Source organism: Pelodiscus sinensis, chromosome 7 (assembly GCF_052426305.1).
Source record: "Pelodiscus sinensis isolate ZL-2025 chromosome 7, ASM5242630v1, whole genome shotgun sequence".
Classification (NCBI taxonomy): domain Eukaryota; kingdom Metazoa; phylum Chordata; order Testudines; family Trionychidae; genus Pelodiscus; species Pelodiscus sinensis.
In genome coordinates this window covers 32,706,970-32,731,240 of record NC_143058.1, presented here as the reverse complement: position 1 = coordinate 32,731,240, position 24,271 = coordinate 32,706,970, and the positions used below count along the sequence as shown (strand labels likewise).

Genomic DNA, 24,271 nt, shown 5'->3' with positions numbered 1-24,271 from the left:
TTTTGAAATAAATGTTATTCCTCATGGAAAACAGCAGTTATTATTTCAAAATAATGGGCTTGGTAGTGTGGATGCTCCACTTGTGATTTTGAAATAAAGGGCGTTACTTCAAAATAACTCCCTAGTGTAGACAAGAGCTGAAAGACAAGATATGTAGAATCCCACTGTGCCATTTTAAAAGTGCCATTTGTCAGAGTCGAATATACACTTTAAGGCTGCTATGAAGGTGTCATCTGAGAGCATTTAGAGAGGAAATGTTCACTTAGCCATCTTGAAACTTGTTGTTGTCATGGAGATATTCTGTCAGAGAGCAGAGACAATATCATGTGATGTAAGATGGTGACCAATCACACAGCACAAACAGTAAATCACAACTAGTGAATGCTTAAAGCAACATTTATAGCACATAATATGTGAGCAGTATGTAGACTGATCCAGGTACATATGAATTATCAATTGAATGTAAACCTAATAATGTGCAAAAAATGAACTCTCTGAAGAAATTTGTATATTTTGTCCTAAAGGCTTTGTCAATTTTGTTGCTGTATATATTTTACCCAGCCCTAGTTTGTATTTACTTGACACAAAACAGTACAAAAATATGCCTAAAAACAAATATGAATATATACATTTCAGCTGGTGTTAACTAACACTTATTTTCAGCTTTTTTAAATTAATCATTTGAAAATATAAATGATTATTTTATGATCAGTAAATACTTTTCAATTTAATTTTCTTTTTTCTAGTAGTTGGAAACAATTAATCGCTTTAGAGGTAATTCATACATATTCTATATTCAAGTCAAGCATTTGAAAAAAGCAAAATAGTATTTTAATAACTATTTTCATAATTATAGATTCCATTCTCCAGACAAGGCCTCATCTTGTTTTGCACCGAGCAAGAGATCCAGAAAAGGCAGCCTGGAGGATCAGAGCCTTCGTGTTCCCCACAATTGATTATTTATCTTTGTATTTCATGCCACTTAAATAATAAAATCAGAATAATTAGTTTCACTTTTGTTTATAGATAGTCCTTTTCAGTCTAAGACTCTAGTGTACTAGGTCAATGTTGCAGCATTTGTACATTAATAACAGTGGGGACAGATTTGGCTCTAGGAAAATATATATTCATTTGAAATTTTAGATAATCCTGAAAATAATATGATCTGAATTGTGACCCAAATTTGACTTAATACAGCCTGTTAAATATTAATTACTAGAAAATACTTATATATTCCAAGATATGAAAACGTGCCACCTCAGGAATGAAACAAAGGGGAAGTTAAGAAAAAGCATAACTGCAATACTAGCTAGGCATATGTCTACACTATAGAGCTTATGCTGGCCTAGCTATTCTGATATCCCTACCATAAACACAGACTAAACTAAAACCTGGTCTACAATGTGGGGTTAGGTCAACCTAAACTGCCTTGTGTTGACATTTCTGTGGAAGTGTGTTTACTTAAATTTTGCTCCCACTAACATAAGTGCCTCTATACTCTCATTTAGTAACATCAAGTCCCCAAGCAGCATAGAGTCACAGTCAATGTAATTAGGTTGACACAATGTCAATGTAGACACTGTGATGTTTACATTGATTGTTACTGGGCTTCAGAAGCCATCCCACAATCCCCACATTGACAATACAATCAGTATAAGCAGTCATGGTGAGGATGTTCAGCACCAACACAAAGAACCAAGAGTGTGCACATACAAGCAATTTAATAACTGGTACTGTATGCCAACATAAGTTCTGTTTACTGTATATAATTGTGTAGCATAGATATGGCTTAAGAGAAGGATTTTTTGAGAGTGTGTAGGAACACCACCTCCCCAAATATCATTAGGTACCTCATAAAAAACACTGTTCTCTTTCGCGGCTTTAATTACACTAGGGACTTTGTTGGCACAGCTGTTTGGTCGGGATGTAGTTTTCTCACATTTCTGATTGGTGTAGCTATGCCATATAACTCTGAAGTACAGACCAAGCCTAAAAGGCATAGTGCTGTAACCTGATTCCCTAAATGCTACAGCTAGTTGGCTTTCTCAGGTTTAAAGGCCAATTGCAAGTAAAGACCATATTTCAGAAAAGCCTTCCTATAAAATAGGAGCTCCAAATATATTACCTCATTTGTGTAGATAAGGGCCCTTTGATGAAAAGTATGGTGACATTTTCATAACTAAAGTTAGGTGTGAGTGATCTGTAATTTAAATTTATAAAATGTGTTTAAGTAAAGAATGCCAACACAAGGAGCCAAGTCTTGATGGTGTGTTTTCCAAACCCATTGGCTGTGTCTAGACTGGCAAGTTTTTCCACAAAATCATCTGCTTTTGCGGAAAAACTTGCCAGCTGTCTACACTGGCCGCTTGAATTTCTGCAAGAACACTGACGATCTCATGTAAGATCATCAGTGTTCTTGTGGAAATACTGTGCTGCTCCTGTTTGGGCAAAAGCCCTCTTGTGCAAATCATTTGCGCAAGAGGGCCAGTGTAGACATCACAGTACTTTTTGTGCAAAAAAGCCCCAATGGCTAAAATGGCGATCGGGGCTTTTTTGCGGAAAAGCACATCTAGATTGGCACAGACGCTTTCCCGCAAACAGTGCTTTTGTGGAAAAGTGTCCGTGCCAATCTAGATGCTCTTTTCCGAAAATGCTTTTAACGGAAAACTTTTCTGTTAAATGCATTTCCGGAAAATCATGCCAGTGTAGACGTAGCCATTATGTCCATACAATTGAAAAGTCCTCTCAAGATGCAATTTAAAGCTGTACTAGTTAGATAGGCTTCAAAGGTTTTGGCCTGCATATTGATTGAACTTTTCACTGTGTGTTGAACTAACTTGAGGCAACTGAAAAACAGGGTTTTTTTTTTCCTGTTGAGACAGGGGCCAGGGCAAAAAGGGTAGGAGAAAGAGAGGCTATCAGTCAATGGTTACTTAAATACTCCTGGAAGTGTAAACTTTGATCTCTCTGAGCCTGTTTCCCCATGGTAAAAAAAAATCCACACATCCCCCCTCAGATTTGTTATGAGGCTTCTTCATGCATGTTTGTAAGACACTCTGAGTTCTATGAATGGGAAGTGCTCTAGAAAGCATGAACTATTGCTGAATAGTTTTATTCAATCGTTTAGGCCAGTTCTACTTGACCATAAATCATTCTAAACTTAAAGGAAAGACGAGGGCAGTGAATTTTCACGGGAGGGACTCAGTTTATGAGGCTGTTACAAGAACTCTGCTGGGTAGTTGAGCCAACCCCTCCGTCTTGTACAAAGATTTTACAAAATCCAGGAGTGCCTAGAAGTGGATTTCACTCCGTGTACAGTTTGGCTTGAGAAATTCCCCTAGCGGTGCGGGCGGAGAACGCCTTTTGCCCCTCCCTGTCCGAGCGCAGCCGAGAGCCAGCAAGCGACGGAAATGAGGCCAAGTTCTGCAGCTTCGCTCGTCTCCCATTGGAAATGCTGGGGGCGGGGGCAATGCCGGGCTCTCCAGGCAGGCCTGTGGGGTCACAGGCGGGGCACAGCCGGGCCGGGTCGGGCCGTTTAGAGTGGGGGTGGAGCTTTGTACCAGCCCGCCGGCAGGGGAAGCCCTGCGCCGGGCTGGCTGACAGCCAGGCCCCAGCCGGGGGCGTCCGGGAGGCTCCCCCGTGGGCCGCTGTGCGTGCGGGGAGCGCGCCTGACCCAGCCATTGTTTCCTATCTCCGCACCGGCGTCAATGGAAAATCCCCCCCAGCCCCGCCTGGGTCGGGCTCTTTATCCCGCGGCGCTGCCGTCACGGAGAGCGGCTCTGCTGACGGGGGAGCTGACGCTCTTGGCTGCTGCAGCTGGGCTTGCGGCGGCTACAATGGGGCTCTGTGTGGCGCTGGGAAGGGGGCGCGGAGCAGTGAGCGCCCCGCCGCAACCCCCGCTTCCTCCTCCTGGCGCCCGCTGTGGCATGTGGGGGCCGGGCGCTGCTGCTAGCGCCGCCCCCGGGACGCGCCTGGCCTTCCCCTGCTCTGCCCGGGCTGAGCCCGGGGAGCGCGGCCGCGCCGCTGCGGACAGCTCAGGCGAGAGAGGAGCCAGGTAATGTTGTTACAGGCAGGCGTGTGGGGGTGTTTTTTGGGGGGAACCAGCCCCCCGAGAAATGCAAAGAAACTTGGGCTCACAGCACCCTGCCTGTCCCCCCCCCCCTCCTCGGGAAGGGAGGCTTCGCTGCCGCCCTCCTCCCCGTAGGCGCTGTCCGGGGCCGTGGAAGTGTGTAGCGGCTCCTGTAGCTGCCTACCTCTCCCTGCTCTCCCCACACACCCACGTTGTGGCGCGGGGCTTTCGGGAGAATCCGGCTGCCGCTCCATAAAGTAGCAATCGCGGAGCGAGCTGGGGCGGGCGGCGGAAGCCTGACTGCCCTGCCACTGGCTTCCCCAGGGAAGGAGTCGGGTGCGACCCCGCCTTCCAGCGCAGCGGAACCCTTGCCTCCAAACAGCCGCGCGGATTGAAAGTTGAAAATCAAACTCCAATAAAGCTCTTGCCTAATTGAACTTAACCGAGGAGGTTTCCGTCGTCCGGGCAGGCTGCCTGCCTGTCTCCATTTAATGGCGTTAAGCTAGAGTGTTGTGGGGCTTTTTGTTTTGTTTTGTTTTTACATCGGTACAATTCCATCAATAGTTTTCTGCACAGCTGGATTTCTGCTGGGTGCAGATGTTGCTAATGGCAGCTTAAGCACGGATGGGCAGATAACATATGGAATGCAACATGTTGCCATATGGTCCGTTTAGCCTTTCACCTCCACGAATATCAATCAAATATGTTCTGGGCGAAATTTAATGACTCTCTGAACAGGAAGATGAATTGCTTGGTATGATTTATATTCCTTGACCTGATGCTATATAACAATAAGACGGTAAATGGAACTCACAGTTTTTATAATAGGAATGTGACCAAATGGCGCTAGATTTCAAATACTATAAACATTTGCATGTAAGGATCTTGACAGCTGTCAAATTGTTCAGACAGTGAAGCATGCCCCAATAAAGGCATGTCCACAATAAAAACAGACAACCACGCCTTCCAGATTCTTGAGTAGAATTGCCTGCCTGTATCTCTCAAAACATTTGAAAGTATGAAACATTATTATTATAAACACTCCAATATCCAAAGCTATCTACACTTGTACTGCACAACTTGTATGGATTCAGGAATGGGGAAGAAGAGAGAAAGGTGCAGTGAAACTAATTATTTGGGATCTTCCAGAAAACTAGGAAAATAGATTCTGGTAAATTTGTTTCCTCTCACTAATTTCAAATTCGTTTACATTAGAGACCATATTTGTTTATTGTTTTCATGACCTAACATTTTTTACTTCAGCGTGATTAATTTTTTTCAGAATTACACTTGCAGAAATTTTAAGTTGCTTACTATTCTAACTGAAACAGGTATGTATACCCTTTCTTATGCTGATCTTATACTTTGAATGTTAAATATATCGTGGATGTAAAACACTCAGGTCCCAATCCAGTGCCCAGTGAAATAATTGGCAAGCTTCCCATTGCCTCCAATGACTGTTGAATTATCTCTAGGGTTGTATTCTATTTTAGTGTCATGGTTACAATGTTTTCAAGTGTGAGAAGACACTAAGGCTATGTCTAGACAGCTGGGCTGTGTCTAGACTGGCAAGTTTTTCCGCAAAATCATCTGCTTTTGCGGAAAAACCTGCCAGCTGTCTACACTGGCTGCTTGAATTTCCACAAAAGCACTGACGATCTCATGTAAGATTGTCAGTGCTTTTGCGGAAATACTATGCTGCGCCCGTTCGGGCAAAAGTCTTTTTCCGAAAAACTTTTGCGCAAAAGGGCTGGTGTAAACAGCAGAGATTTGTTTTCCACAAAAAAGGCCCGATCGCAAAAATGGCGATCGGGGCTTTTTTGCGGAAAAGCACGTCTAGATTGGCCACAGACGCTTTTCCGCAAAAAGTGCTTTTGCGGAAAAGCATCCTGCCAATCTAGACACGCTTTTCCGAAAATGCTTTTAACAGAAAACTTTTCCATTAAAAGCATTTCTGGAAAATCATGCCAGTGTAGACGTAGCCCAGCGCTATTTTGCAATACTGAAAATATCCCAATAGCTATTCTGCATCTTTGTATGCACCGGTTATTTCAAAATATATTTTGAACTAACAGGTGTACTGTTCCAGTGTCCCTGTAATGCTTGTTCCATGAGGGTTAAGGGACCCATCAGAATAGCACTTTATTTTGAAATTTTGAAATAAGCTATTTCAAAATTACCTCGAAATAAGCTATACAATTTCCGCTGATCTTATTTCAAGGTAAGGGTGCAGTGTAGATGAATTGTAAAGGACTTACCCACCTGAACCTCTAGGACAGGGCTACTCAACATGCAGCCCACAGGCCACATGTGGCCCGCAGCCTATTTGTTTGCAGCCTGTGGGTGGGAGCTAAAACAAAAAAGTAGTCAATATAATGGTCTTCTGTTGAAATGCATTTTAGTAGTTAAATTCCTGGACTGTCTTTGATCATTAAAAGTGCTGACATATGGGTGGAAATTGGGTAAATATTCCATTTTATTAATTTCAGCTGAGCTGACTTAAATGGGCCCTGTGTTTAGTGTAGTCTTGCCTTAGCTTTTTTCACACTGATGGGCATGAATACAAAAATTATTTGCATATATACAACCAGGCTTAAGTTGTGGCCCTAGACGTGTACTGTGAGTATCATTGTGGTCCCCTAAGTTGAGTAGCCCTGTATATTTACACACTCGCTCTGAATTAGTTCTTCAGAGGCACTTTTAGTAACTGTAATGCATTGTATTCTTTCCCTGTGATATTTTGTTCAGGATGGAAAGAAAATTAATACAATAAAACAAGGAAAGAGATTATAATCCATTGTATAACTAGTTTGAATCTATCACTGTTTTTGTAATCTTAAATTAAATTACACTATTTATACACATGTAACTAATATAAATTGCAGGCTCTTTGGGGCAGGGACTGCCTCTTTTCTATGTTCATATAATGTTTAGAACAATGGGGCTGTAGCCTCTAGGTGGTATTGTGAAATTAGTAATAAATATTATAGCCTCTCCCCGAGTTACGAACCAAACACTTGGCCGTAACTCGATCTATTTGTAACTCAGACCCCATTCAGGCACACGCGACCGTGCTGTTCGTAAGCGACCGCTCCATGGGAACTTTGGTCGTAAGTGCAAACGGTCGTAACTTGACTGTTCGCAACTCGGGGAGCGGCTGTACTGTACATCCCTCTATGTGATAAACCTCATGAATTATTAAGAATAGCTGGTCTGCTAATATAAAATGAGATTTCATGCTCCTGAAATATATATAGGATATGTGAGTGTGTTTTTAATGTAACATTCTGTATGACTGGCAGTATGTATGTATTGTGTGCAAAATTATGTTGATGTTACAAGAAGTCATTTCCTTTTCCCATAGAGACAACCAGACTCTTTTTCTATCGATATAATGGCACCATTCTTTTTCCATTGGCTGTACAAAGAGCAGAATTGAATACCTATTTCTAGTACATAGTTACAGGAACCTTTCTATGTAAATATGTAAAGGCAACGTTTAAATTGCCCAAATATGAAATAAAGTGCTGTCGTGTTAGGCTCAATGAGTTATTCCCATTTTGCCAATAGAGATAAAAAATGCTGTTGAACCAAAGCTCCATCAGATCATGTAAAGTAGTTGATTTAACTTAAATATTTTGATCAGAACATAACTAGAAAAAATGGTTTTATGTTAATGTTTCTTGTATTCAACAGATTTCCAATGGATGAATATTGTAGTGAGTACATAGGGGCAAGTGACACTGTTTTGTGATTTTAATCAGTTAGTGTTTTCCTTATTGCATTATGAAAATAGTAGTGGTATAAGATATACTCTTAACTCCAGTGTCTTTGATCCATGTATGATCATCCTACCTATTGTGCCTGCTTGAGAACTTTAAAAACAGACAGACAAAACGGCACAGAATTATAGAGATCCTTCAAGATCCCTTCCAGCCCTATTGTTCTATGAGTCTCTGATTTTGTTTTGTACTCCTTTTCAATTCCGGGGAGGGGGAGGGGCTTTTTGGGAGAGGTGTTGTGTGTGTTCTCTATGACCCTGTTTATGCCTGACCCACTCCCACATATGACTTCTGTAGAATTACTGTCTTAAAGTCCGAGGTAACATCCATTATAATTATAACTTAATCAAGTATTCCTAAACTTGGGCAAAGGGTCCTCACTGAGGAGTTCTGACTGAGTAAGGACTGTGTGCCAGTATTAGTCTTCTAGAAAAGGATTGAACTGCATTTGAACCTGTCACCATTATTCTAATGACCTGGGGAGGGAATCATATGTTAGTGATTGGTAAAACATTAAATTGACATTCATATTGGATTTTACAGTATTTGTTTAGCTATGGGCCTTCTAAAATTTGGACATTCTTTATATTCTAATCTCTTAAATTGCCAGCTGCCTGGAACATTGATTACATAAAGGGGATATTACATACTTCACCGGAGGCAGGGAAGGACAGGATATTTTGAAAAAATTCAAACATCACATATTGTGGATCCTTAATGCATTAGTTTCCTCAGTGTCTTTGAAACTAATGCATTAGTTTCCTCAGTGTAATTCTGATTGCATTACAACCACAGCTATTTATTTATTGTTCACTCTGATGTATTAAAATACTTCGCACTTCTGCTTCTCTTTTTGATGTAAGAGCTATAGCAGTATGTGACAAACTTTTGAGAAAGTCAACATATGCTGCTCCCCATTATTTGAAAATATGCTTCTTCTAATTTGTATAGTAATGCTACAGTATTTCTTTATTTATGAAGGTAGAGAGATTGTCTTCCATCTTTCATTTTAAAAATAACTTTAGAAATAAAAAGTGACCACTATTTCTCTTCTAAAATGGTTCAGCCTATTAAGTTACCAACATGTGCACAATCTCACATTGATATGCGGTTTTTAGTTTATCTCTTTTTAGTGGGACTATCATGTAAATATATAATATAAAAGTGCACTTCATATTTAATACTTTATCAGATTGACAGTTGTTTTAATTAAATGTGTTCTGTGTTCTTGTATTTAGATACCAAAATACAGCATTTTACTAGATTTTATAAAATTGTGTTTGCATTTATTTAATGCAAGGTTCTTTTTTAAAGCATGTAGTCTTGAATGTTTGTTCTCCCTTTTTTTTTCACATCATTACTCTGATACTGCTTGATTAGCTCCCTCCCCAGTCATGATTGGTAATTAAAATAGGCATTAAAATTAGTCACTTAGCAATTTTGCTGTTCAATTGGCAATTAAATTACTTAATTGCAATTAAAGTCCTAATTTTAATTGGCAAAATGATAGATGTAGATTTAAGATAATATGTATAAATACTTTAATAAGTGTCTATATAAGGATTACTTAATTACTCAACTTCAAGTTTATGCTGTTAACTTTAGAACTTTTAAGTGAGAAATGAAATTTATATTCTATTCTAAGGATATGGTAATTAGATGTATTACTTATCACATCAGGATCTTTGCTATAAGTTACTTCTCTTAAAACTATGATGTGGGTTAACCATTGAAGTATGCACTATTCATTATATTACAAACTAGTTATGCTTTTAATTTTGTATTCAATGTGACTCATTCAAATGGTAGATTGGCCTACTGAAGTAGTATAAATTTAGTCTGCTGGGTGTGTGAGATTGAACTACAGAACTTCAGGTGAGAATAATTAAACTCTATATTTTACTTCAAGTTGGAATTTCCAACTATTTAATAGATATCTATTGAAATACAGGATGATTATAACATGTTGCAATTTGTTGGTTCTAAAAAGAGATTCTGAAGATGAAACTCAAATAGTATTGTACATATGAATTTTCACTAACTTTACTTGTGATCACTTTATCATAACACACAGTTTGTTAGATTAATTTAACAAATCTGTAGATAAGAACCTAAATCACATGATCTGAAACTTACTTGCATTATTTCCCTTTATTTCAGTGGGACTAGATATCTGAGTTAAAGCAAGCAGCTTAGGGGCCTCCTGTTTATATGTCAGGTGCCATATTTACAAAATAGAATATAAAATATTTTTAACTCTTAAATATCAAGCATTCTCAGTTTTAGACATAGTAAAATGGAATAATTACTGGTTGATGCAGATTGCATGATATCTACAAGTGCTTTTGGACGTGCGTGTTAATATTTTGAATGTGTTGGAATGCTCACTATTTCCATTTAAAACATTGTACCTTTCGGGGGTGTTTTAAAATATTTTTTCTGTAAAGTTATTTTTGTTCAGTTTATTCTAAACTGATTATATTTGAATATAATCCTAAGGATATGTCTTTTTTTTCCCTAAATTGTTCTGTTTGGTTTTATTCTATTTACATTCATTGCAGAAGAATATAATAGTTTTCTATAAGATAGAAAAGATAATTACATTGCCAAATACTGTATGTAGATCCAAACTTGCCACTGGCTTAGATGGTTTCAGTGGAAAATCACTGACTTTTTTTTTTTTTAAATATACAGATATAATTGAAGCAGAGAATTCAATGTGATGACACACGGCGGTTCTCAGAAGTCACATTCTCTCAAAAGTCTAGTATGTGGGATATATGTTTATTATGAAACTATTGACAATGTCAAGCTAGCTCTCATTTTTCCCAACTCCACAAAAGCCTAATGCATCATTTCACTATTTAAAATGGTTGCTGTTTTGCCTTTTAAAATAGATTTGTAAGGTGATTTTAATGAAAATGTAGTGCTCTTATTTTCATTGTGTAACTTTTTACTCTGTAAACTAAGTTTTTTTTGCTTTTTCAGAATTCTGTTCCTTTATTGATCCCACTTAAGTCACTGGGAATCTTACTGTTGATATCAGTAAGGGTGATGTATGTACAATGCATCATATGTTTTTGGGATGAGGAAAATACTTATTTCATGAAAGCCTTTATTAACCATTGAATTAAAAGTTCCCTGGTTAAGATTTATTTTTTAAATTGTGATGTATTTTAAATGTATATACATATTATGTATAATGTACACAATAAAAATTTACAATTGAGTTCCCTACATTGGTTCCTAGTTTAGATTTTAACACAATGTTTAGTATTTTTTTAAATGCATATATATCTCAAGTCTTTTACTTATTTTCATGGTCAAATTTTCAGTTATCAAAGCAATATGACCACTATTATTATAAAAATGTTCCTTTTAAAAAGTTTTTAAAAGATGGCATAAACTGTGGATTTAGTGGAGGTTTTTAACTGCCTTCAGTCTATCCTTAAAAACACATCTGCTGTTTTTAAAAATCAAAGCTTTAAATTTTGCTTAAACACTGTAGAACTTTTTTATTCCTTTTAAAAGGAAAAAGGCTAATAATTTCCATTTTTTATTCCCCTTTGTATTTTTTCAAGATGATAGCATCAGTATTTAAGTTTCATTTCATTGCTATCTTTTTTTCAAGAACTGTATGAAGTCTTCCCATTTGATTACAAAGCTTTCTAAGGTTAGTTATTAGGATTTGGGCCTAAAAAGACCCCACTTTCTGTTAAACTGCCACATCCTGGGTCCTCTGTATAACAATTCTGAACACCTGGAGTCACTTTTAGTATGGGAAATGACTTATACAGCATATAGCCCATTGTTTTACTGTTTATACATATTCAATTCTGTATGTTTCTCTGTTCCTATATACATACATGCACAAAATCTACATTATCTACAGTTAGGCATGCTCTCAAGTTAACTTAGTATTTTAAAAATATGCCTTTTGGTTTTTCAAACCTGACGTATCTTTTTTGGCAGTAAAAAGCCACTATTTCACATGGCATGTATGTGGACAGAAACACTCTTTTTTTCTTCTTAAGAGTTAGATTTCTCTCTATGCTGGGACAGACTCTAGCAATGATTTAAAGGTTTAAAGCAATACATAAGTTATCCTAATGGTTTCTATGCTGCTCTTTCAGATCTATATGTCATTCTGTACCAGGTGGGCAAAGTGGGTGAGGTACTATTGTTTATTGGACCAACTTCTGCTAGTGAGAGGCACAAGCATTTCAGCACACAGAGCTTCTCAGATACTTGTCTCTTACCGGCAGAAATTGGTCCAATAAACTTTACCTCGCCCACCTTGTCTCTCCAATATCCTATTTCCAATACAGCTACCACACCGCCACGCATGCTGTACTGATGGCAGTTTTGTATTGACTGACTGAAAAAGTGGAGCTGGTATCCAGATGACAGTAGCACACACCCTGCTAAAGTACCCAGCCGCCCCGCCCCTAATGAGCTTTGCAGCAAGCCCCACAGCAAAGAGGGTTCCGCTGCCCCGGTGAGCTGAGTTTTAACAAGTATTTCCCGCTGTAAAGCCGGGAGCCCCCGGCCACGAGCCTTATCGCCTCTTGAGCTTCCGACCGGGGCTACTTAAAATAGGCTCCCGCCCACTCGCGGGCTATAAGCGGCTCCCCCGCTGCAATGGAGCAGGGAGCCGGCCAAGCAGCTGCTATTTTTGGCGCAGCCGGCTGGTTGCGTCAATAGCGGCGTCCCCTTGCGTCACGCGCCGCCCCGCCCCACTCTCACTTTTTCCCTTTCGTTCGCTGCAGCCCACGGGCGGCGGCTGACGCTGCTGCGCTCATGCTAATGAGCCCCCTCCCACCCGCCTGCCCGCCGCTCGCCAGGCCCGCAGCCGCCGCCGAGCTTAAGGTGGCTGCCGCTGGTTCTCGGGGCTCCGCGCGCTTGGAACGCCCGGGGCTATTTATAGCGCGGCCCAGCAGAGCTCCTGCAGTCTGGGCTGCTCCCCGCTGCAAGGAGGGCGGCAGGGGTGCAGCAGGGCAAGCCCTTTCCCGCTGATGAGGCGCGAGCAGAGCTACCCCAAGGGAGCTGCTGTTCCGCGCCAGGGGTGTTAGGTTCTCCAAGGGTTTTAACCCCGGACAGAGATCAGATGCTGCAGTCGACAGGGGACCCGGGACAGATGCGGGGCCAGGCTTCTTCGGCGCTTGAAGACTGCCGGTGCAGCGACCGGCAAGGAGCTGGTCGGGGACCCCCGCTGTCCGCTCTACAGGGGTCATGCCCTGCGGGCAAAGGGAATCAAACATAAAGCACAAGTCACGCGCCCTTAGGTCTGGAGCACGCTTTGCTCCGGCAAGAGGGGGGGGGGGGGGGGGGCAGGTGCTGGTCTCTCTGACTGTTATTGTGTACGCACTAGTGTTTCTCTAGTCAGGAATTGATTCCTCCTTTCCGTGAGCCTGCTCCGAGCCTGTGTCCGGGGAGTGACATGCAAAGCAGAGACAGGGCTGTGAGACAGCTTTTAGGATCGCCCTGGCATGAGGACAGGGCACCCCACGTCACCCTGGCTCCGCGCTTTTTCTCACTAGAGCACAGAGATATTGACAGCCAGGCTTTTACACGGCTCTAGTTGAAGTCTAGTCTAATACATATAACTCGTACAATCGGGCTCCTTATTTGCCGCGTATGGGAGGCGGTGCCCACTGCGGAAGGAACTTTCCTCCCAAAACAAATATTTATTTCCAGATGCCTTTAATTGGCACTTTGAAGTAGTGCAAGCGCCGAAATCATGCCTCGAGGTGTAAACCAACCCCCGGTCGCCCACCCACCTTCCTGACAACTGGACCACTTGTTGCGTGAAGCTGTGTTGTTTTGAGAGCAGGGTGATCTCAAGGCACTGGCAGACTCCGACTTTGTACGGTGACGATTGCTCTGCTCCGCGTAATAAAACATTCTCTCAAACGTACCTTGAGACTGTGACTACGGTGCTGCTGTTTGTTTTTTGAAGAAAGGGGGTTCCTCATTTTTAGCATGCAGCAAATGTCTCACAAGGAAGGGGAAATATCTGTATCTAGCAGTGCATACAAGTAGCTATGTCCGTATGCAAGAAAATTCCCCATACGGCACTGTGGTGTAGACACAACTTAACACACCCCACGCAGACTGAGCAACACACGCTATTACAGAGTCCGCCTGTGTGCAGAGAGATCCCGTAAGGTGTTTGACTCGGCGTGGGGGGCTCTAGTTCTTTGTTTACTGTCTTGCACATCTAGGGGGTGTACGTGCGGGGGAGGGGGGTCGCACCTATTTTGGAAAAGCTGTAACAAGGTGAACCGAGGGAGCTTGTTCCCACCTTAAAATCTGCACTCTTAGTGATGTCACGTCGGAAATTTACCAAAGCAAGAACTGGCCAACTGTGCAGAGAGATCCAGCCCCTCGAATGGCTGATTGGGCGGGCAGCACTGACGTGCACTGACGCTTGGAGACTTTAGGTGCATGTTGGCTGTGGAATACGGAGCCCACATAAACAAAGGCACATTGGAGGGAAGGGCCAGTCTGTCCGGCTTGCTCGCACTGAGCTTCAATAGTACTGTACTTCCCAACAGAGACTAATTAGCAAGTGCTCCGTCATCGGTTGCTTTATCCGCCGATCTGCCCCTGGGAAACTGTTGTTCAGACGGTTGAATGAATGAAAAAGACATTGCTAACAAGTGAGTATTTATTTTTGTAAATTTCGCCTATGTAATCTTGTATTTGATTTACAGCCATCTACTCTATGGACCCCTGTGTAGGGGGTGGGAGGACAGGTGGGATTGGAGGCGTTGACATATTGTGTGTGTGTTTCAAATGCAGTCTTTCTCGGAACTGTGTTTCCAAAATGTCATTCAGTTAATTCATCACTCAGTGACCCTCTAATCCGATTCTGTATACTATGCTAACGTGAAATCAACTACGGGGCAAGAATCTGCCCCTGGCTTTCTGCTATAACTTTCACGCATTTGGGGGACTTAGCATATCAAAGTTATGGTGTTAAGGTAAACATGCTTAGCTGAGGCCTGAACTTGTACAGTTATATAGCAGGAGAAAAGTTCTTCAGCGTCTGTATTGCTTAGGAACAATTTTCTCTCCATCTCCATGGTTAGCAACTGGTGCTAGTGTTATAAGGCAGCGTAGAGTTCTTTGGTGTCCTATCACTTAGTTGCCTTTGATATTGCTGCCGTGCGCCTATTACAAGCCTGTAGGGGGTGGCTTGTAAGGCTACCTGCAAGTTTCACCTGGCGTAGTTATTCTTTTCGGCGAGGATTCCACCTCGCCCCCCAACCTTGTACTGTAGTGACTTAGGGTACAGTGACCGTCAGCAAAGCGCACCGTGGTGCCAGGCATTAATTAGCAGAACACGGAAGGGAAAGGAGTGACTATTTGGATTAAGTGGAGTTGGAATGAAGATGCGGAGTCGCTGCCTGGGGTGTCAATGCAGTCTGGCGATTTTAGAGATGTTAGCGTGGTTTGTTTCACACGAGAGGGTAAATACTAAGTTTGTGGTGGTATAACTGGCAATATGTTCCATGTGCGAGGTCACACTATGAAGCAAACAGTGTTGGTAGGGTTAAAGACACACCTGCTCAAAGGAGCTGGGGAGGGTCGGTTATTTTGTCACATATCTCCTTTTAACTTTAATTATGCATACTTAGAAAACAACGAGAAAATATATTAGGCGGCGCTCATTTGTGGTTAATTAAGATTTCCCTGGGTCAGTGCATCCACTGGAAGCATTTTTTCGCCACTATTAACCAGGTTTCTTTAACCTGAAACTCCTCTGGCTTCTTGGACTGTCTAGTACCTTATTTAACGTGATTTATTGCCATTTATACCCCTTCCTAGAGCTGTCGTTAAAAGTCAGGTTGGATTGTAGTAATTTCAATGGAAATGCAAAACGTGGTTTCCCCCTTCTTATTCTTCAATAACTGGACTCGGTTGTTATTCGGGCAGGGGATATGTATATAAAACAAATCAATTTCTCCCCTATATGCAAATTGTAGAACACAAATAATTAAAGATTATAATGTGAATAACCTGCTTCCAGCAAGTTTTCTCCCCAGTAATAACTGTTTGGGGGAACTAACTCACATGCCGAAGTACCATAAGGAAAACCTGCCCTATTAGCTCTGCCTCGGTCTTACACAGTTTTAAATCTTATGTCTTAATTAAAGGCCGCACGATGTCTCTTATTAAAACTGGCAAACTCTTGTGCTAGAGAAGCTCGTGGTTTTGTGACAATTTGTTTCAAATCAATCCTTAGCAAATATGAACATAGTCTATTGTGTCTGTTTCAGAGAACGCACGGGGCAGTCTGCGGTCCTCAGTGATTTTCTAAAACCTTGGAAACTTTGTCTCCATTGAATACCGACACTGTCCACCTTTAATTCCCTCGAAAACGCCTGTAACTCGGCTGAAGGTTTGTGAGCTTAATTTCTTTAATATTCAAAAGAAACAACTTCACACTGAAAGCCAAGTAACATAAGTAAGACACGTGCGTAGATGTGTGCCAAACAACTTCACATTGTGCAGCTCACTTCATCGTGTGTCTTTACAAATGAACTAGCTGCAATATCATTGTACACAGAAATAAAGCGACTGGTTCTCATTCTGTCTGTTTGTGGGGGACTGAAAGACATTTTGGGGGTACACCATGCACTTTAAACATTCACAAACATCAGCTCTCTATGTACTCTAGTGTAATCTCTCTTTTCCCCTGTGAATACGTGTTCTTTGCGCAATAAGAAGTGTGTGCGGCTTCCTAATGTGGCCCACGGTGTTGTAGAAAGCAGGTGTACAAAGCAGGGGAGAAAGTATGCAGTTGACCAGGCTGAGTATATATTACACTGTTTCATTTCCAGCCATGCCCTGTGTTCAGGCTCAGTATGGGTCATCGCCTCAAGGAGCCAGCCCAGCTTCCCAGAGCTACAGTTACCACTCTTCAGGAGAATACAGCTCCGATTTCTTAACTCCAGAGTTTGTCAAGTTTAGCATGGACCTCACCAACACTGAAATCACTGCCACCACTTCTCTCCCCAGCTTCAGTACCTTTATGGACAACTACAGCACAAGCTACGACGTGAAGCCACCTTGCTTGTACCAAATGCCCCTCTCCGGACAGCAGTCCTCTATTAAAGTGGAAGATATTCCGATGCACAGCTACCAGCAACACAACCACCTCCCCCCTCAGTCGGAGGAGATGATGCCTCACTCAGGCTCCGTTTACTACAAGCCTTCGTCGCCCCCGACTCCCACCACCCCCGGCTTCCAGGTGCAGCACAGCCCCATGTGGGACGACCCTGGCTCCCTCCACAACTTCCACCAGAATTACGTGGCCACCACCCACATGATCGAGCAGAGGAAAACCCCCGTGTCCAGGCTCTCCTTATTCTCTTTTAAGCAATCGCCCCCAGGGACCCCGGTGTCCAGCTGCCAGATGCGCTTTGACGGGCCCCTCCACGTGCCCATGAACCCCGAGCCATCCGGGGCCCACCACGTAGTAGATGGCCAGACATTTGCAGTGCCCAATCCCATCCGCAAACAGGCCTCCATGGGCTTCCCCGGGCTGCAGATCGGCCACGCTTCCCAGCTGCTGGACACCCAGGTGCCATCCCCTCCTGCCCGGGGGTCTCCATCCAACGAGGGCCTCTGTGCAGTGTGCGGGGACAACGCGGCTTGTCAGCACTATGGCGTGCGCACTTGCGAGGGCTGCAAAGGGTTCTTCAAGGTGAGCTGCAGGTGCTGAAGGAGGGGTGGGGACAAGGGGTTAATACACTAACGCCAAGAGGAGCCCCTTCTTGCGCGCGCCCACACAGATGCAAAGCAACAGCCTGGCCAAGGAGCAGGCTCTGCTCCCACGGGGAGGGAAGGGAGAGAGGGGTGGGCGGCAAACACAGAAGGGGCAAGCGGGACAGGAGGGCCAGGTTCTGCAAATAACAGCGCCTTGTGCTCCTCCGAGCCCGATGTAGTACTTGCACGTGGCAAGGCATCCGGAGGTCCTCGGGCTGGCCCCCAATGCCTGCAGGTCCTTGGTGAGAAGTTGCTCTCAGGAGTTGAACAGGAGGCATTTGCATGTGCTAGAAGCTGCCTTCCCCTTCAGATTGAAATTGGTTAGGACAGAGAACCGTGTCTAAGCTAACCAAGTGGAACAGAATTCCCCATGGTAAAATTAAGTGATCTCTTTATTTCACCATCCTGATTGAATAATCCTATCATTTTAAATAGAGAAGGTCTCCAAGGAATGTAAATAATATGAATGCCCACGGATTTGTATTTACTGAGCGTCTCCTTCTCCTTCTCTTGGCATATAAAACACAGCCAGAAGCTGCAAGGTTAGCTCAAATGTTAACGCTATCAATTTTCTTCTGTTAAATGCCCTGGAAAAAAAAAGGGGGGGGGGGGGGAGATTCCCAGCCATGCAGGCACTTTAACTTGATCGGTTGGGGGCTGCAGAATTTAATGGAAATTAACAAATAATGTGTCGTTTCCTTCTCTCTGTGTAGCGCACTGTCCAGAAAAACGCGAAATACGTGTGCTTAGCAAATAAAAACTGCCCGGTGGACAAACGCCGCCGAAATCGCTGTCAGTATTGTCGGTTTCAAAAGTGCCTTGCAGTTGGCATGGTCAAAGAAGGTAGGTCTTCGCCCCCCTCCCTTCCTCTCCGCTCCCCCTCCTCCCATATACTTTCCGTTCCCTCTCCGCCCACCCCCACCCCACAATGTCTTTGTGTCAGGCCTCAGCTGGGAGAATGAGCTCTAAGTCCCCGCGAGCCAGGCAGATTATATTTCAATAGTAGAATCCCCTTGGAATAAGAAAGAAATTAAACTAAAGCAGCCTTGGCCGTGCATACACACCCGGTCTAGGTCCCTTTGGCGGAGAGGGGGGCTGTGCGTGTCTCTGGTGCACCAGGCGGGGGGAAGGATCACTGACCAGCCTTTTCTTCCGCAGTGGTTCGCACAGACAGTTTAAAAGGCCGAAGGGGTCGCTTGCCATCCAAACCGAAGAGCCCCCAGGAGCCCTCTCCCCCTTCTCCCCCGGTGAGTCTGATCAGTGCCCTGGTGAGAGCCCATGTCGACTCCAACCCGGCTATGAGCAGCCTGGACTATTCCAGGGTAAGCTGGAGACAATATTAACATACAGACCTAGCTGCAAACACCCGCACACGTATACACACACGCGCACACACACGCCCGTAGGCAGAGAGACTGACTAGTTACCAGCCCCCTTTCACTCGCACGGCAGAGATCGGTCCCATTTGTTCCACCGAGTTTCGGGACTCTCGTGACACACTCAAGCACTTGTGCATACTCCGAGCACAGGCTTTTCAGTGTCTACACACCCTGCGTGCTGGGTGCCTGTGCCCCGTGCCCTGGGCAGTGATGCTGTGGCAAACTGGACTGGGAGCGAGGGAGAAGTTAGCTTAGCAAGAACAGTCTGCGTTATTCCAGCTGCGGGGAAATATAGGCACTAATGGAAGAGAAATTTGTTAACATATATAAAATGTAATTTTGATTAAGGGGTTACCAGGCTTTTCAGGAGGCCAGCATCGGGACTGGCATGAATACTAACTTGTTAATTGTGTTGTGGAGATAAGAGGGAACGCTTCTCAGTGCAGGATGGCCCTCTCTTTAGTCTCTATAGAAATGGCAATTTACATATTCAAAGCAGCGACCTCATAGCACCATCCCTAATTGAATTAATTGCCCTGGAACATCTAATTTCCTTACTGGTCAGAGAGAGGTTTAATTGTTATAAAAACCTGGCTCCCCTACTAGAAATGGGGTTAGCAATTTCACGGGTTATATATTTTAGAGAACCTCATTAAGTGCTTTTTAAAATGAAATTCCAGTTCCAAGCGAACCCTGACTACCAGATGAATGGAGATGACACTCAGCATATCCAGCAGTTTTATGATCTCTTGACCGGCTCCATGGAGATCATCCGAGGGTGGGCAGAAAAAATCCCTGGTTTCACTGACCTCCCTAAACCAGACCAGGACCTCCTCTTCGAATCCGCTTTCTTGGAACTGTTTGTGCTCCGGCTAGCATACAGGTAAATGGCCAATATTCAAAAGGCAACTTCTGGATTATTATGAAATCAAACCCTTTCATGGCCCACTGATCTGCGTTTTATTAACTCCTGGGTAATTAGGTGCCTCTTAAATCCTCCATTTATTGCTCTTCACGTAATTAGTTGTTTAGCTTATCTTTTCCCCCCTTTTCTCTTTCTCGCCTCCCCTCTACCCCCTGTTGTATTAATTGCAGGTCCAGCCCAGTGGAGGGCAAGCTTATCTTTTGCAATGGGGTGGTCCTACACAGGTTGCAATGTGTCCGGGGCTTTGGAGAATGGATTGATTCCATTGTCGAATTCTCCTCCAACTTGCAAAATATGAACATTGACATATCTGCCTTCTCCTGCATCGCTGCTCTGGCTATGGTAACAGGTCAGTACAGCTCTACCTTCTTGTGTTTGGTGTTTCGACATCACTCCATCTCTCACTTGCCCTGTTCTGGTCTTCCATGGTCAATCATATGATGTCTTGCATCCTTGTCTTTTGCAGAGAGGCATGGGCTAAAGGAACCCAAGAGGGTGGAAGAACTTCAGAACAAGATTGTAAATTGTCTCAAAGATCATGTGACTTTCAACAATGGAGGTTTGAATCGCCCCAATTATTTGTCCAAACTCTTAGGGAAACTCCCTGAACTTCGTACCCTTTGCACGCAGGGGCTGCAACGCATTTTCTACCTGAAACTAGAAGATTTGGTGCCACCTCCAGCAATAATCGACAAACTTTTCTTGGACACATTACCTTTTTAAGACTCTTCCCATGCACTTGAAGTGAACTTTAAAGAAAATAAACTCTATCTGTCTGAAGGGGAATTCACCTGTGCGCAAAGTAGCACCTTTGAGTGCCACATTCCCATCCCCAAAACTGTTGCTAACCTCCTGAAGACAGAAAGTGAATGGGCATTTTGTCTCTGGAGCATCAAGGATTCAGATGATGGACAACTTAAATACCATGGTATAAGCTTTTTATTATCGGCTCAAAATATTATTAAGAAGGACTTCTGATTAAAAAGACGATCATATTTGGCAACGCCGGGCTAAGACTCATATGATGACAAAGAATTAAGGTGACCCACAAGTCTCACCCTCTTAAAGACTAAAGTTTTCTGATGTAGAAGAAAGCTGTAATATATAGTAAAAACTAAATGTTTCGTGGGTGGCATGAAATTTAAAGAAGGCAAAGGCTTGTAAATTTATCAGATGCAGTTTGGCTTTTTAAATTATTCTGTGCCTATTTATGAATAAATATTAAAATCAATTCTAAAAAAGATAGATGTGTTCGCAAAACAAAAGAGAATTAAGTAACTCAATGAAAAGGGAAAGCATGATGATTCTAGGAAGACAATGTTATAGGCACTTGCTAATTCAGTAATGTCTATATTCTATAAATAGTATTTCAGACACTATGTAGTCTGTTAGATTTTATAAAGATTGGTAGTTATCTAAGCTTCAAACATTTCTCAATTGTAAAATAGGTGGGCACAAGTATTACAAAACCGAAATCTTGGACAATGGGGCATATAGTGTTTGTAAACACCGTCCAACATTCCTTGTTTGTAAGTGTTGTATGTACTGTTGATGTTGATTAAAAAAAGTTTATATCTCGATTATTTTGTTGTCTAAAGCTAAACAAATTTTGCATGCAGCAGCTTTTGACTGTTTCCAGAGTGCTTATAATATACATAACTCCCTGGAAATTACTGAGCACTTTGAAATTTTTGTTTTGTTTTTTATGTCTAAAATTGTCAGTTAATATATTTTATGTTTGAGTAATATTTTGAATATTGCCATATCCTGTAGTATTTTTCTTTGTATATTTCCAGTATGGCACATTCTACAAGTCACTGCCTTTTTTTCTATGGTGTATGACAGTTAGAGACGCTGACTTTTTTTTCCCCTGAAACTCTTTCTTTGAGAGAGACAATTTTAATGTTTACAACAATAAAACCATGTAAACGAATAAAATTTCGTCTTTCTGTCTAAGCGAGAAGTACCAATACCAAAATCCATTGCAGATAAAGAAAAGTGACTGTGACGATGTAGTAATAAAAATGAAAAGGAGAACGGATGAGCTGTGTCACTTATTTAGTTGTTTGTGGAGCAGAATTTGCAGACTCTGAAGGAGGAACAAGAAGAACATCTAAGTCTAAAAGGTTGGTCCACATTTTATTCTTAGGAGGTCCCTGACCTTGCACAGAATTGAAGCACTACTTTTAATGTCATTTAATTCCTCCTATATATTGTTTTTATAAAATCAAGGAACCTTTAAGGACTCTGATTTTCCAGATCCTGTACTGTAGCTCTTGAGGTCTGTTTGGGATAGGGAAAAAAGTAAAGGGCACAGAGAGCTGGTGACTGTCCCACGGACGTGGTTTTCTGAAGTCAGTTTTTAAAAAAGCGTTTACATGTTGTGCCCGTGAAATGTTTGCATTTTCATTGTAGGCATCAATTCTAAGCCTGGCTTAGAATACTTCAGAGTTCTCTTTGAAGAAAAGTTTTAGAGGGGTAGCCTTGCTAGTCTGTTTCAGCTAAAACGACAGGAGTCCTGTGGCACCTTAAAATCTAACACTTTTACTAAAGTTTATTCCCAAATAAATGTGTTAGTCTGTAAAGTGCCACAGGACTCCTCCTTGGTTTTTTTCCCTTGAAGAAAGTATCTGAATAAATAAGACAGAAATTGTCTGTTTTGAATCCGACTTGTTATGATGTAGTCTCATATCTATAGACTTTTAAAGTTTAAAGAGGGTGAAAGCTAGAAAAGCTAATTTAATTGTTTTATAGTGACCCCACGCGTCTTATATTTCAATGTGAGACTGAGAAATAGGTCTGTTTCATAGCTTTGAATAGTGCAATTTTAATTCAGAAACAAAACGTGGATTTGAGAAATTGTGGAACAGTATAATGTATTTAAATGTGGTTATATGAATGATTATCGCTAACATATACTTAGGGGGTAACGTTTATAGTAAAAGTAAAGCATTGGTATAATACGTGGAGATTTATCCCAGAGAATATTCTCAGGGCTAGTTTCAATCTGTTTTGAATATGCTGTCTGCAAAGCACAATAAAGAACCTGGACGGGCAGATGAGAAGAAAGAGATAAGCCCAGTTTTCCGGGTTTCTAGAAAAGGGGATTTGGGAGTGAGAGGTTCTCAGAGTCCAGGCTCGTATGAGGAAAAAACCCGAGTTACAGCTAACAACCCCGATTACATAAGGACATCCGCCGAGCCTCAGGGGTTAGAGAACTGGATACAAAAGAATGAGAGGGCGAGAGATAAAGCAGGGGAAGTGGAAGTGTGTAGTTCAAACCCACTCTATCAAATTGTGCGGCTCCAGTGTGCGTAGGTATCATCAGCTAGTTAGTTCAGTTCGTACCAATCCAGGCTAATAGTGCACCAGCTGGTACCTTAAGAGGACGTGCCGTACCGCACACAACCCCGGTGTCACTGAACCGTCCCCCGGGGTGTACGGCCGAGACGCCCCGGGATCTTCCCTGTCTTTCTGCAAACACAGACTCGCCGACTTCTTCCCACAGGCTGCGCTTGAGCTAAGGAGGGCTAAGCCACTCCAGCGCGGAGAAGGAACCAGTCCTGAGCCCAGCTTGTCTGCTGTTTGTGGCTAAAGGGAGCAGGAGCGGGGTTTTTCTGCGGTAAAATCTGCTCTCGAAGTATCGGACCTTTTCTCAATGGCGGGGATGTAAAATCTTCCTCGTGTCCATTCCTCGGGCGTGCCCCAGCGATTTAGGGTCAGGGATCTTTGAGCAGAAAGCGGATCAAACTTCTTAAGTTACCGCCCTGACCGATTCCTTAAGCAGAGACAAGGCGAGGGACCACAAGGCAGGGTCCCTACCACAGTGTCACGAAGCCCTCAAATCCAAGCCGGGGTGGAGGACATTGGAAACTTTCCGCGGCAGTTTTTACGTCGGGGATATTTTTACTGTTTATCCCCAAATGCCCCGAAATAAACGCGTAGACTATCCCTCCACGGGCCAAATTTGGTTCTCGTGATGAAGTTACTGCGGTTGTACCCAGGTATACCTGTGATTATAACGGAGTTACTCCGGCTTGCCCCAGATGTGCATGACAGAAAAATATGTTTCACAGATTACTATTCTCAGCGTAAATGTACAGATTATGCTGGATACACGTCCACAGAAGGACAATAATACGAATTTATGGAGAGACCTATTGTTTAATCAACTTGGAAACTCAAGTTATTTTTATTTCCTGATGTTGACAGTCTCGCTTGGCATCTCCCAACTGATTTCTACCGTTTCGTGCGTTTCTTCTGAATTTCTTTACTTTTGTCATTCTCAGGCAAAACCGCGAATTTGCTTATTGCAGCGGCTTACAATGTAAAGATGTTG

The 24,271-nt window shown here is 42.7% G+C and overlaps 1 protein-coding gene and 1 long non-coding RNA gene across 4 annotated transcripts; both read left to right on the top strand.

Moving 5' to 3' along the window:
- Window positions 1-3,384: 3,384 nt before the first annotated feature.
- On the top strand, window positions 3,385-11,427 carry LOC149524051 (uncharacterized). The gene is made up of 2 exons (XR_016350039.1): window positions 3,385-4,054; window positions 5,352-11,427. It is a non-coding gene; the product is annotated as an uncharacterized LOC149524051 (long non-coding RNA).
- Window positions 11,428-12,291: 864 nt separating this feature from the next.
- NR4A2 (nuclear receptor subfamily 4 group A member 2) lies at window positions 12,292-22,461 on the top strand. 3 transcript variants are annotated; one of them, XM_075933425.2, is made up of 8 exons: window positions 12,292-14,513; window positions 16,137-16,258; window positions 16,879-17,566; window positions 18,342-18,471; window positions 18,787-18,950; window positions 19,688-19,890; window positions 20,103-20,281; window positions 20,399-22,461. In XM_075933425.2, exons 3-8 carry the CDS (start codon window positions 16,892-16,894, stop codon window positions 20,653-20,655), a joined length of 1,608 nt encoding a protein of 535 aa, XP_075789540.1. In that variant the 5' UTR covers window positions 12,292-14,513; window positions 16,137-16,258; window positions 16,879-16,891; the 3' UTR covers window positions 20,656-22,461. The 3 variants fall into 3 exon arrangements, with proteins under 3 accessions (XP_075789540.1, XP_075789539.1, XP_075789537.1); XM_075933424.2 differs by lacking the exons at window positions 12,292-14,513; window positions 16,137-16,258 and having other exon boundaries at window positions 16,265-17,566; window positions 18,787-18,875; window positions 20,399-22,457; XM_075933422.2 differs by lacking the exons at window positions 12,292-14,513; window positions 16,137-16,258 and having other exon boundaries at window positions 16,265-17,566; window positions 20,399-22,449.
- The last annotated feature ends 1,810 nt before the right edge of the window (window positions 22,462-24,271 follow it).